General features: G+C 42.2%; 1 protein-coding gene across 4 annotated transcripts in view; it reads right to left on the reverse strand.

Moving 5' to 3' along the window:
• Positions 1-14,891, reverse strand: part of INTS9 (integrator complex subunit 9) — a 69,365-nt gene that overhangs the window by 6,710 nt on the left and 47,764 nt on the right. For all 4 annotated transcript variants that reach the window (XM_035563679.2, XM_035563676.2, XM_035563677.2 and 1 more), the window contains 2 exons: positions 12,493-12,617; positions 10,189-10,356 (listed from right to left, as the gene is read on the reverse strand). In XM_035563679.2, coding sequence (XP_035419572.1) covers positions 10,189-10,356; positions 12,493-12,617 — 293 coding nt within the window. The remainder of the gene's footprint in view (positions 1-10,188; positions 10,357-12,492; positions 12,618-14,891) is intronic.

Genomic DNA, 14,891 nt, shown 5'->3' on the forward strand with positions numbered 1-14,891 from the left:
ACTGCAAAGCTCTAATCCGAGTGAACAGAGAAACAAGCCAACTTTACTTCAAAAAGCACTGACTGCTGGCCTAATCCTTTTGCCATCAAAGCATGGAGAAGGCTTTTCTGTTGGCTTCAGTGGCAGCAATTCCGATTGTTTTCTCTCTGGGACTCTGCTCAAGATCTTTAACGCAGGTAATACAGCCTTTACAGTTTGGTTTTGAAGGCAAGAAGAATAAAATTACAATGATAATCATTGCTTCAGATTTCTCCTGGGGGCTAAAAATACTTGCAGCAGGGTGATATACTGCATTTTGCAGTGGTCAAAGGCACTTTCCATTCCCACAGCCTTCCAGAGGAGGATTGATAGGAAATGGGCTGTAATGAAGAATACGTGGCAAAATGACAAACACTGTGAGGAGAAAGACCCTTAAAAAACAAAGAGATGCCTAGAATCAAAGTCCTCTTATGCCCCTGAAATACTTTGATATTAACATTTATGCACATTTTAACCATGCAGTTGGTAAATAGCAATACTTTAATAATTAACAGTCAAAAAGGCAATAAGATGGACATTTAATTTTATGTTCTCTAAGCTGTTGCCTCATCTCACAGCCCTCTCCATGTTGCAGCCGATCCTTTTATTATAGAAGTTCACTGACCCAAACCAAAAAGGTCATTTAATCACATCCAGTAATTCACCCACCAACACCAGGCAGTGCTGCTATCCTCCTTTCGACTGACCTCCCGCACACACAAATCACAGAGCTCTCCCAAAATGCTGGATTAAAGAAACCTTTTTCAGAGAGAGCAAATCTTGTCTATGCTCCAAGCAGTGGCAACTCCACCATTTCCTCTCGCCAAGCTGTTCCAAACTTTAATTCCCCTTGCAGCTAGGAAACCATGTCTTATTTCAAGGTTGAATTTGTCCAGCTTTCAGTTTGCTGGATCTTGTTATGCCTTTGTCTGCGAGATTGAAAAGCCCCCCACCATGCAAGAATAAGTGCTTCTTCCTTCCAGTCATTATCACAAGTCTAACGCCACACGCTGGCATCAGGAAAGTCACGAAAGCAGAGGCGCACGGCGCTGAGCACTAACAGCACTTTAATCAGTCTCCTGCATATGGATGAGCGCTTGGACTGCCTTGAGACAAACCTCTGTGGCTGTGTACGTACGTTGTGTGCTTCAGTTCTTAAATTCTCTCCTGTTAAGCAAAGATTAAAAAAGAGACCAAGCAAAAAGCAAAAGTCGGTAACTCTCAGTCGTCTGAAACTGCAAGTGTTGGTTTCAGGTGCAACCACGTGAATGAACCCTGCGACAGCAGAGGGAAAGAGGAGTCAGCTGGGGAAGTTTTGTTCCATGATCAGAGCTGTCCGCCTACGTTCTTACGGAGTAAATACATTCTTACCGTACACTGCAGCCGAAACTTTCCTGTAGGATTGCATTTTCCCCAACAAAACAAGATCTGACACATATTACGTGAACCCAAAGACTGTTGCTAGCCAACCTATGGTTGTTTATGCAGAAAAACAACGCACATAGGTCAGGTCATACTCTGAAGTCCCCGCTAACTCCTTCACTGAGGACAACTCTCCCTGGACTTCAGGTCCCGTGCTGTATTCAGTAACCAGACAAAAAAATCTCCTCTTGGCTACAAAGAGCTAACCAATGACTGACGATGGGATCTGAAACTCCTCCTGTCAAAAACAAATTAAGGCTGAACAGCTGGGTGAGATGAGCTGGATCTTCACCCTCCATGACTGCAGTGAAGGTAAATTAGCAGGAACACATCAAAGGTTACCAGTAACTAAAATCCCTTTAAGACTAGAAATGATGTGTATGAAAGATTACAGCATGTGTATTTAGAAAGGGACAGAGCTGATTTTTTACATCAGCATTTCACCCGTATTTTCCAGATTTGCAAATTGTCCATAAATATATACCATCTCTCTATGAGAAACAGGACCCAGGGTTGCAACTTTGGATCAAACCAGAGAAACGAAAGACGTGAAATAGAGCTGTGACACCGCTGGGCAGGACAGACACATTGTGAACTCAACACCTTGCAAATCTTTAGAAAAAGAAAATAAACAATGAAGTCGTAATACGTTCTTTGGGGCAGGGATCAGTTTTGTTCAGTGCTTGTGCAATACCTAGTGCTCAGAAATCCTAAGGGGACCATTAGACAAGCTACTATGCTGTAGTAATATAGTAAATGGAAGGAAAATTAAAAGAAATCTTCAAAAGATGATCACATTCAACTAATATAACATCCTTCTCTGATAAGACAACTGTTGAGGGAAGCACAGCACCCACAGTTTGTGCTTCACAAAGCACTGGCAAGGCACCGCATGGGAAATTACAAACTGTGGATTTCTACAGCAGTCCTGAGGAGGGGAAAGTGCTGGTTAAAGGAAAGATATCCCCAGACAACTACGGGGCTGTTGCTGCAATTCCTCAAGGGTCAGTCTTGAGCCTAGTCCCATCCAATTTTTATTATTGACGTTGGTACAGAACAGAGAGTGTTCAGAAGGCCCCAGTGAAGTTTGTAGAGGTACCCTTAATGGAAAGAAAAATCATGCTGTCATAGAGGAAGAACCAGATGACCTCAAGAACTGGAGTCAGAAAAACAAGATGAAATTCAGTAGCATGAAATGCAAGGCCAGGGACTGGGCTAATATTGAGGATTTCTGCTGTGAGCTGCAGCTGCTGGAAATGATAGAGGTGAAGGGTCCATGTTTATTAGTCCATCCCATGAGGAATGAGAGTCACAGATGTGACACTGCCATGAAAAAGCCAAATGCAACTTCAGAAAGTATCAGGTAGTTCTAGCAGGGATGAACTACTGCTATTACATTGGGCCAAGCAAGATCTCCTCTGAACTACTTGTAAATTGTGGGTAATTTAAGTTCAAGTAAGATATGCTGAAGGGTAAATTAGGGTAGGAGAAGCTGTTTTGTAAGAGGAAACTAAATTATCTTGGCTTGTTTAGCCTGGCAAAAAGAAAGCCAAAAGGGGAATTTGATTATTGCACATAAACACCACAGGGAAAACACCAACAAAAGAGAAAATGTATTTATGCTAAAACATGATGTTAAGAGTAAGTATGTGCAGACCAGGCAGGAATACACGTAGCTGGAAATTAGGATGTTTCTAGCCATCAGAGACTGTGGGGTTTTAAATAGCATTCTAGTAGGAACAGCAGGGCCAAAAATCTTCACAATTTGAAGGTGGTGCCTTCCATTTTACAACGCACGTTTTAAACACTGTTACTAACTGTGGCTGGGCTCTGACCATGTAACTCACGAGGGCTCTTCCACTTCTAGGTTCACACGATTGCTTACAGTATTGGAGCTTGCCAGGTATGAAGAGATTCCCACCTATATCATAGCCCCTAAAAAGGATGCAATTCACATGTGACAGAAAAATATCCTCTCTGAATTATCAGAGAAACCTGAAGATTTTAAGACCTTCCTCTCTTCAGAGGGAGTCATCAGTTCCTAGTGATTCTAAAAACTTCAGTGAAGCTGTGGTATTTTGTCTTCAGCAAAGTATGAACAGAGAACAACCTGCCTAATCCTCCATCCTTCCACTCACCTTGCCTCTTGCACACATCAAACCCCATTTCTGATATCCATTACATGCAGAGGAGCACTCTCACAGTTTATCTTTAGTAGGAACACAGTGCCCAAATACTCCACATGCTTCAAATCTGTACAATACCCCTTTCACTTACAAGCAGCCAAGACCTATATAGTCAGTTTTCTAAACAGAGTTAAAAAACATTGTCTTTACCTTGTCACTTATTTTTATTTGGGTGACAATGTTAGGAAAGGAAGACAATTTACCTCACCTCCTACCTCCCTGCCTCTTCTTATCCCTTCACTACTGAAATGCCAGAAGCTCTGCTGTCGAGTCACTGGAAACCAGACAGAGAAATGCGCAGGAGATTATACTGTGGGCCAGCGTAACACACAGACCCAGCTTTGGCTTTACACCATCTGCTAAATCAGGCAGAGTCTGAGTGCAGGAAGTCTGCAAGGATCGGATCCTGCAGAGGAAACAAAAAGACGTGGTTGTATATATGCACTGAAGGGAAGGGGTCTAGAGATTTAAATATGGACCAGGAAGCATATGAAACAAGGTAACAAGCATGCTGTAGGCCATGGTGCTGTAGAATGGGAATTACTTGGGGGATCTTTCTAACAAGACTTAAAGGAACAAGGGCATTTCCAACAAAGAATAACAAATATCACAGAACTAAGGGCATCTATATAATCATTAGTGGGTTATCTGAGTAATGTCTCGTTGAGATTTCAGCCTCAGATTTTACAGAAACCAAGTGTTTTAAATGGGATGACAGGGTTGCTGAACAAACCCTAACTTCTCAGCCCTCTCAGTCCCTGTGAGTCTGCTACAATTCTCTCTGCAGCACATTTTAAAGTCTCATTAATTTCAGTGGATGGCAGATCATGCCATAAATATCTAAAGGTTTTGATGTCATTGCTTGCTGTACGTCAGCCTTATTCTTCCACAGAGCCAACATCTAGTGGTGAAATAAAGTGGAGGCTGACGGGGTGTTCCTGTGTGTTTGGACAACGAAACAAATCCCTCCTTTTCCATGCACATGGTCCAGGCAGCTGTCGTCCCTACCACTGCTTCTTGCATTTCTGCTCTATTTGAAAATCCGGCTAATGGAGCAGGGCTTCAGAGCAACGTGATGAATTTTGCCCCAGAAGCATGGAGGTGAAACTGAAGGGTATGTCCTGAGCAACTAACAGGAAATAATCCTGGGTGGGATTATACGGAGCAGTCGCTAACCCCTGGCTTTTAGCCTCCACTGTGCCAAGGGACAGCTCTAAGGAGGTATTTTAGAAGTATAATGAAGTAGATTTATGGCTGTTTAATGAAGCTCTTCCCCAGTATGCTGGGAGCAGGCAGGAAACAATTTTTTGAAGAACTTACAAGAGGACAGCGGAAGCCGGAACCATCAGTAGCAGAAATTAGCCTCAAACCTGAATGAAAAATGACAGGTAGGGCAAGCGAAGATGCAAAATATCTTCCAAGTAAAGGCAGGCAGCTTACGGATGTAAAAGATGAATCATTTGAAAGACATAAAAAAGGCATCAATCAAAATATTCAAAATATAGTAACCAGGTCAGAACGCAACATTGTTGAAGCTTATTGGGGAAAAAAACAGAGGTGAGTGTCTGACTAGAAAAGAGTTACCTTACAGCCAGCCGTACAAAATGAGGAAGAAACAAACCCAGATATTCATGTGGGCTTGCAAAGCCAAGGTGGGAGTAGAAAAGCAAATGTGAGTTTCACTGATCTAAATAGAGCAATCTGTGGATGGGACTAAAAAGAGAAAAGGTGCAGCTAAAAAAGAAAGAAGAAAAAAAGTGAAGGAAATGGGGGATAACATATTCAAAGCCCACAAAAGATGAGAAGAGGGAGGAGAATTCTCTGCAGAAGCAATGGGAGGCTGAAGGGCCAGGCGAGAAGAGGCATGGGAGTGAGGTGGGAGATGGTTTTTATGGAGAAAAGAAGAGCTGATTGCACTGAGCAGTGATGATGTAAATCAGGGAGATGGCAAGCTAGGGTAGTTCTGGTTTTGTCTAAGGTAAAAAGAGGGACAAGAGCAGTTTCAGTGCAACGTCAAGGGGTGAAGGCCAAATTCAGAGAGGGCCTATGCTGGAATGAGGGAGGGCCAGGCAATTTTACAGACAGCGGATTCAGTGAGCTTGGAGCTGAAGGGAGGAATGAAAGCAGCAGAAGCAAGCAGGATGATTATCTTAATTTTATGTTATGTGAGCCTGTGGCATCTTTATACAGGCAGAAACAGTCGGGGGAAAAGGAACATAGAGGTTAGGAGACTGGGTAACGTGAAGTCACCAAAATAAGTTTGAGGGTTCAAAGAAACGTTTTAGAAATCAAACGTTTTAGTCCCCAAAACCTGGAATAGAGTTGGAGAAGTAAGATGGAAGCCATGTATTGCTTCTCTTTCTCTCAAAAAGGAATTGGCAAGATTCTGCGTGGAAAGAGAAGTCAAGACAGGAAAAGGGAAGGCTGGAATGAAAGCTACATAATTATAATGGGTTGCCAAGTGGCTTCTATCCTAATTCTCCTCTGCAATAGTTCCTCGTAATTTCACTTCACGTTGGGCTGTGCATTGCACAGTCACACTCTCCTGTACTGGCCCGTGTCCTCAAGAACTTGCAAATAGGGTATTTTGAAAACACAGCCCTCGGTGAAGTCGGTCTGCTGTTGAAGTCAAGTGATCCGCACCATTGTTCAGCTGTAATTAAACTGGAGGCACATTATTTGCTCAAACACTACTGTTTAATTTATCTGTTTGCTCCAGAAGGTGTTTTCCATTTTCCCATTGTTCTCCCGTGAATAGACAATGCCTAATCAATTTCCAGGAAGCAGCCTTTTTTTAAATTATTATTATTTTTTAAAGCGAAAGGCAAACGCTGAGAAGAACGAATAAAGCGTAAAGGCTTCCACAATACCTCCAAGAGCCATTTCAGCCTGGTGCCTTGGGACTGTTAAAACCTTTCTCTAAACAAAGGTTGCTCCCAGTGTAAATCTCATTAACATACAATGGCCCTGCTTGATCTGACTTTGCTCTTCCGCGATTGAACTGTAGACAAGCTCCAGCAGTATCAGTGAATTTACATTAGTCTGACACGCCAGAACCTGAACCACTGATAGGGTTTTGGAAAGGAAATTTCACGCCACCACACTGTCAGTCTGTAGTGACTAAAACCATGCTGAGCCAACTGTTTGGTTTTTAAAAGCTCTAAGAACTGAGTCATGGGCTTCAACACATCTCTGTTTCAGAGCAAGGACAGTGGATGCTAGGAGAGGGCCCTGATCAGAACTTTGCTGGTTGGTAACATGGTTTGGTTAATGTGTTTTTGACAAACAAGAAACCTTCACAAGATATGCCAGGAGCTGTAAAATAACATTTCCAGTTGCCACTTCAGTTGTCAAAACTCCAGAGATGATGGCAGCCCATTTGAAACAAATGCCCAGAAATAACCAATACACAGAAAATCTATATATTCAGGCACCATTCAAAAGTCTTCCTGGATGAAACTATTGAAAAGGGGACATAAAGCAGCAAATACTCTCCATTAGGGAACCTCATCTATCATATTTGCAAACCTGTCTTGCACAACCCACCCAGCAGATCGGGAAGTTACAGCCATCTTTTTGCCACCACTGTATAAACCCTGCCTGAAACCAACAGGTCGCCGGCATCAGCCTCTCAAAACCAACATCCTAATGACCCTCTGCACAAAGGGACAGACAGACAGGGCTTTTCTGCTGGGAGAGAGAATGAGGAAAGCCTAGCACGTCACATAAAAATTATTTGGGGGGTACGAACATATAATTGTGCTTATTTAGGGGGTCAGCATCAAAGACAATACAGGCCCTGAAAATAGACAGTCCTCTTTCGACTGTCCCCGATTTATTTGAAAAATCAAACAGTGATCCTTTAGGATTGTGGCTGGTTGCACAGAATAGGAGAAATTATGTATTAATACTTCGCAGCAGCTATCAGCTATGCTGCTGAAACTGAGACCAAAGCCTGAAAGGGCAGGAGACGATGTACCATCCCTCCCATGCCTTATCACCACTCTGCAGGTCAAGCTGGAAGCAAAAACCGGCCTCAAACGGTGATGTGATGAACACCTGCTGAAAAAAAGAGATTGTTCTGGGGAGACAGTCTGTGATCACTACAAATTTGGCATGACTATTCCTCTAACAAGTTCCCTTGGAAAGAATGATCAAGATCTCTTTTTTGAGGGTGACTTGCATATCCCACTGCTGGGGAATGGCATCCTGTTAACAGCCCTGAACCACAGCCCTGCATACCACCACTAATGGTCTGAATTTCAAAGAACCCCCTGAGGCAAGCAAACACTACCCCCCTGGGCACCAAAGGGGAAGGACAACAGCTTTCCTGAGTCTCAGAGAGGATCTGAGATATGTTTTTTAACTACTTTAACCTTTTTAGGAGAGGTTACATGCCACGAAGCTTGTTACGTCAAGTTGATAGGTGCAGCTTTGGAACCCAGGGAGAGTATCTGGACATGGCAAATAACAAGAGATGTTTCCACTCCCTGAGCAGACAGATAGCTTTGAAACCGGGACTCCTGCATGTATATAATTTGATGTATTTGATAGAGGAGAAAAAGGTTTTTTTCTTTCAATAGTCCTCTATGTACATCTTTCTGCTCAAACGCTGAGTTAAAGTGAATGTGTTGGACACCTGCTCTCCTTTTCTGCATGCTTCTTTGATACCTATTCCCACCTTGGTGAATAACACATTGTTTACCATCCACCCTTTTCCAACATCCCAGCAGTTTTGGGAAGTGCTATTATTTCCATGCACCATTTTACCAAGACATATAGAAAGAATCTGTTCACTTCAGTGAGAGATGGCATCTAGAAGCCATTGAACATCTGGGGTTGAGAAGCGAAAAGCATTTTCATACCGGTGGCTGCCAGTGAGGCTGAATCCACATGGCCTGTTGAGCCTCAAGTTTAAGGGATCTTGCTGCAAACAGCCAAGCCAGCAAGAGAAGCACTGACTTTTTTCCTGATGCTCTCCAGCCCCATGAGCATAGCGCTGCCTTCAGACTAACAAACTCTGCCAGGGAACTCTGCAGTCCTCGGTTGTGCTTGTGCTCTCCCTTTCCAGTGCCAGCTGCATTTTGTATTTTAGACTTGTGATAATCATACAAGAAGACTCTGACAGAGCAAGAAAATGAATCTGTGACTCCCATGGACCCACCTAGCTATCTTTTAGACAACTCTCCCCCTGACAGGAACTTCAAAATGTATGAGGGTTGGTGAATGCTCATTTGTAGCATCTGTGTTAATTTGCATTCTGTTCGCAGGAAAAGCTGGTATCCACTCTCTTCACAGGGCTGACACGGGACAGGCTCACATACAAAGGCTCAATTACACCTTCACAGTTCAGGGAAAATCCCATAGCTTCAGCAGAATCTAAATAGCAGGTACTCAGAAATAAAATCTGTTTTGGTCATGCTGGTGAATGTAAGCCATGTTTTACTAGTCTTAGGTTTAATAGGATCCAATAAATATGCAAATTTCCAAAGCAATTAAATATACATGCCATGATGGAGTTGCATCCAAGTATATTTTCTAATTAAAAAGACCCTCCTTGTCTCTGGCAGTCCTCTAACCAGTGGGCTGGGCAGGCTCCTAGCAGAACTGATGTGCAAAATAGGCACTTGTGAAACGGTACAAAGGGGTTTTATGGACTGGCTGAGGGATTCTGTTACACGGGTACCGGTTCTGTACCTCACATTTGGCTTAACTAAGGGTACTTCCTCCCTCTACTCTGATGAAAAGTAGATTCTCATATTCAATGGTTTGCAAAAGGCAGTGACACCTGCTTGTAAAATGCCACTGGACACACTTGTGCTGATTGGATTGTCAAAAAATATTTTAAGATCATATCTGTTAACAAATGGGTCACCCTTTGCATTGTGAGCACATTTATATATGATTTATGGGGTTGATAAATTATTAATAGATGTTACAGGCATAAGTAGTCCACATTATAGATGGCTACAAGCAACCCTGTTGGATGTTAGGAGTCTGTAGGAATTAACCATCCACTGAAACTGCTGTAACACAAATGAGACATTTTACTACAATGTCTTTAACATCCAGCTAAATCCTGCTCCTCAAAGGAAGGGCTTTTCTCACAGCAGGTACAGCTGGGGAAGCAGAAAGACAACTCCTGGCTACTGACTCCCTATTTCTGACTCCCTTCCGTGGCCCTGTACCACCAACTCAAACTGCAGTGTCTCTGCTTCCTCATATTTAAAATGGTGACAACTGGCTTTCCTCCCAGCTGGCTAGCACAGATTGCCCTCTGCTCTGTATTTTGAAATGTGATGTTTCCTTGCAAAGGATAATTAACCTGAACATACTTTATGCTTGCCCAGAATGGTTTTTAACCAATTCTTATTAATTTACAGAATTAAATTCTCTCTCAGGAATGCTTCTTTCTTAGCACTCCGCTTGATGGAAAACGCTTTTGTGTTCATAGTCAACAGTAAGTCACAGATGTAAGACACGTCTTGACAAAGCAGCTACTGAAGCTACTTGAATTTATCTGTATGAGCAGAAGCCACCATTTTTGCCTTTTGCTACTTACTTCTGGCATGATTTCGATCTTCTCGTAGCGTCGCTTATAGGGAAGAGTCAGCACCTCTGCTCTGCGGTAGGACATGGGTGGTGGCTGGCAGTCTATCATCAGATCTGTGCGATGAGACTGGGTGGGCGGTGGCTGGGTGTACTGCTCCGGGCAGACTACGTGGAGAGGCTGGAAAAGAAGACTGTGGTGACTTACAGAAACGTCTGCTTGTATCTATGCTCTGCCCTACAACAGTTATCGTTGCCATAAAGAGGTCTGCAGATTGACATTAGCAAGATAACTCATTCGTATAAAAACACCATCCAGAAGATGCAATACAGAAGGTCCAGGCAGGACTGGAACAAACTGCCCAAGGAGCAGGCGGTCTTTGCTTTGTATACAAACAGTGCCCTGAGTACCAAGACCCAAATTTGTATCTTAATCACTAGTTCAGTATCAGCAGTCATGTTAGCTGCCATACTGAGAGAAAAATCAACATATTCAATAGCTTTTTCTTCCAAAGGCCTGTCATTTAAATTGGAAGCAAGTGACAGTAGTGGTGGGGACCATCACAAAATGGCAAAGAGTGAGGTAGACGTATCAAAATGAATAAAATCTATTATCTATAGAATCACAGAATTCTATCAAATTCTATGATTCTAGATGTATCAAAACGCAAGGCTGCAAATACACTAGCAAAACAGGCAACTCTGAGTTTTCATAACCTGTCAGCAGTGTATTAACAAAGCACGAGCAGGCTGATTACAAGGATCACCCCAGGACTTAAGGAAGCCAAAGGACAAAGCAGTGTTTCTGCAAGCTGCAGAAGTTTCTGCGTTGGAAACAGCATTATGCTTCAGCTGTAACATGAAAGAAGACACCTGTCAGAAAATAAGGCAACGTCAACTGCCATCAGTTGTGCAGTGACAAGCCAGGTCACAGAACAACGAGATAAGATGATGCAGGCATTGTTAGGAAGTTTGGAGGAACACGCATTTTTCTGTTTGACAAGCTGAAGATGGATCCAAGAGAAAAGCTCAGCCAGAAAAAATACTGGGTGTTATTTTAATTATGTCATGAGTCAGAAAGCAAATTTCAGTAGAAACAAATTGGATGGATAAGAAGAGGCCACTAAAGCCAAGAAGAGCCAAGGGGGGAAGCAGAGGCTACATGAAAAGTCTACCCTTTTGCTTACACGGAAGAAGCCCAGATCTTGCAAGAGGAAAGCAGTGGATTTGGAAGAAACCTGCAAGTGGGACTACAAAGCAGTGGTCCCATAACCAAGGGAAGGATCAACTGCAGGATTAAGTTACAGCCAAGGAGGAGATGGTTAAAGCTGACGGCACTGAGGATAATCAGCACCTGGTACCCCTTACATTACGGCTGTATGAGATGCAGACAGGCTTATTTAAACAAACCAGAGAAAGAATAAGGGAAAAGGAGATTATGACTAAATATACCTAAAAAGGAAGAAAGGAATGTACACATCATTTGCTCTGCATTTTTCAGTGATCCTCCAGCCACTCTGTGCAGACATTGGCAGTCATTTCATACTTATTTTGGAGCAGGATGATAAAAGAGAGCTCAATCATGGGAACAGGGTGGGATGAATCACACAGCTCCAACACTGCAATCAAGGGCTAGAAGCTTTTCAGAAGAGTTAGGCAAGGAAGGAGGGGTGGGGGTATTTATTGCCCTCTATGTTAAGAAATGGATAGATTGCGAAGACCTGCCTCTGAAAAACAGCCACAAAAAGGTTGAGAGCTTGTGGGTAAAAATCAAGGACCAGACTAATTAAAGGATACCTGGTGATAGTACAGGCCACCTGATCAAGGGGAGCCTGGTGATGAGGCCTTCTTGCTTCAGCTACAAGAATTATGCTCACAGGCTCTCATCCTCATGAGGGACTTTACACAGGCAGATAGCAATAGGACAAGGGTAATGACTTTAAGTTAAAAGAGGCAAGGCTTATACTAGATGTTAGGAGGAAATTTCTTACTCAGAGGCTGGTGAGGCACTGGCACAGGCTGCCCAGAAGAAGTGGATGCCCCATCCCTGGAGGTGTTCAAGGCCAGGTTGGATGGGGCTTTGGCCAACCTGATCCAGTGGGAGGTGTCCCTGCTGAGGGCAGGGGGCTTGGAACTGGGTGATCTTTAAGGTCCTTTCCAGGCCATGATTCTATGAATGCTGTGTGCTCTCTCATGGAAGAAAAGATCTGTGCGTTGTCTTGATTTGGCCATTGTTTAATGTAGCAGTCACAATCGACTTATTTATTTTATAAGAATGTGTGAAGAAACATAAGAAAAGGCAACAAAAATTCATTACCTGGACTTCTTTGAGTAATTTAGACACCTGAATAAAATTCAGTCTTGTGTCAATGGGGCAGTAAACACACTTCATGGCCAAAGGTTGATAAGGAGCCAGGGCATCCAGATAAGAGAAATCCGGTTCTGAAAAGAGAAATGTTGAAAATACTGAATGTCTACTGAGAAAAAAATGGCCCAGTTCCTGTCTGATCCCACGTTCCAGTCTAGACAAGCTGTTGTTGAGCAATGTTAATTCTGTTATAGATTTCTTTTCCCTTCTTCCTTCCCCCATCTAATATTTTCAGTTAATTTGATGAAAATTATGCCCACAATTAGCCTTACCTTAATCAAGCAACAGAGCAATACTATTTCATTTAAACACATTATTGCATGATTTTTATAACAAATTTAATCAGGACAAAAACATCATCTCTTATTTTTAATCAGATCCTGTAGAAGAAGGCAAGATGTATAAATGTTTGGTATTGCAAGGTAACCCAAATGTCAGCTTGTTTTTCACTACGACAAAAATGCAGCACAAAGATTGTATCTTGATAAACCTGTACAAATGTCCCTTGCTGCAGACACATCACCTCCGAACTCCCCCTTTTCCTCACAGTACTTTTTTTTTTTTATTTTAATCTAAGTGTCTGGTTTAGACTGGTGGAAAACGCGGGGTCTACATTTTAAGATAACCGAAGAGGATTTGTAGGGTGCTGCTCTCCCATTGAAGCGAGAGGCAATTGGGCTTTTTATAGTTATGCCAGCAGAGCCAGACCAGTATGAACTGAAGGCTGCTCCTTTTAGGGGCTACCCAGAAGCTGAGATGGGCTGTGATAACTTTATTGGTACCTTTATTAGACCTAGTAAGTCTCAATTTCCCTTTGTATTTTAGAATTGAAAATGAGATTAGTGGTTTGCCTGGGAAAAGTCATGAACCGAATGTACTTTTACTCATGCAGAGTAATACAACAGCTAGAATATTGTTTTTACCATTTATCTGTGAATGAAAAATGCAAGGTCTGATACATGACACAGTGTAGGATACATGGATCCACTTGACTCTGGTGACCACTGTCTTGAATGATGTGGAAAAGTTTATGCCATGCAATTGTAGAATCCTAGAATGACCTGGGTTAGAAGGGACCTTAAAGATCATCCAGCTCCAACACGGGCAAGGGACACTGTCCACTAGATCACTAGCTACCTGACATAATTGTTGGATAAATTGCATGATGGGAACGCTAAAAAAAACACGTTGGTATTGGTTTGATAAGTACAGAATGGGAAAAAGAGAAGGGGGTACAAGAAAGACTTATCTGCTAGGCTATTCTGAACTATTATATTTATATTCCGAACTATTATATTTACCCTGTGAGACCAGGATATAGCATCAACCAACGATACATGTTTGGAATTGTCAAAGGGGAAATTTAGCTGGGTTTAAAGCAATTGTTAGTGTAACTGCCTGGGAACATCAAAGAGAAATATTAACAAAAAAAGATAGGTGTACAAGAACATCTTACTGGATGACCCAAAAGCTGTGAATCGGCAACAATAAAAATTATACTGGGCAAAAAGCCTGCTAGGTAAAAGCAGGTGTGTTAGTGCCAATGAAACAAAGCCCAAGAATATCAATATAAAAACAGTCAGATAGTGACAGTAAGTATAACAGCAATCAATAGAAATTAAAAAAATAAGAATACTTAAGACTAGCTAGCTGAAGAATGATCAGTAGTCAGGATTAAATCAGAGGACATTTTAAAATACATTGGGAAAAAAAGAAAACAAGTCAGGTTCTCTACTAGAGACATACAACAAAATTGCACGCAGTAAATTAAAAAGTTATCAGAAGAGAATTTTTGCACCCCATCTGGTGTTGCAGGTGACACAGAGATTTGACTGCTTGTTTCTGAGGACGAGGCAGCACCTATTCAAACTGAATATTTTTGCATCAATAGGCTCAGATAATCTAAACACGTGGACTTTTTTATCCAAGTGTCCAAAATGGCATCAAATCTATGGTCCCTCTGAACGACTAATAAGAACATAAGTAGCGAAGGAAAAGTGAGAAGTTGCAATGCACAAATTCTAATGCAGAAATTGTAACTCTAACACGGGACTTCCAAAATTTAGAACACATAGAAAACAACTTGAGCTTCTTACAGTGAACTTGTGACATGAAGCAACTGCTGTTTTGAAGATACCAAAAAACCAGAATTCAACTGTGTGATGGAAGACAGCACTTGTCACGGTTTCGTATTGACTTTTTTTTCCTGACAGAATTACAGACCTTTAGCTTTTTCCCCAAGACATCAGATTTACTACTGTGTGACACCGAGCAACAAAATCTTCCATTGTACAGCACTAATGTGGCACGCACGAGCCATTTTAAGATCTCCTAGGGAGTTAGTTTTT

Source organism: Cygnus atratus, chromosome 3 (genome assembly GCF_013377495.2).
Source record: "Cygnus atratus isolate AKBS03 ecotype Queensland, Australia chromosome 3, CAtr_DNAZoo_HiC_assembly, whole genome shotgun sequence".
Lineage (NCBI taxonomy): Eukaryota > Metazoa > Chordata > Aves > Anseriformes > Anatidae > Cygnus > Cygnus atratus.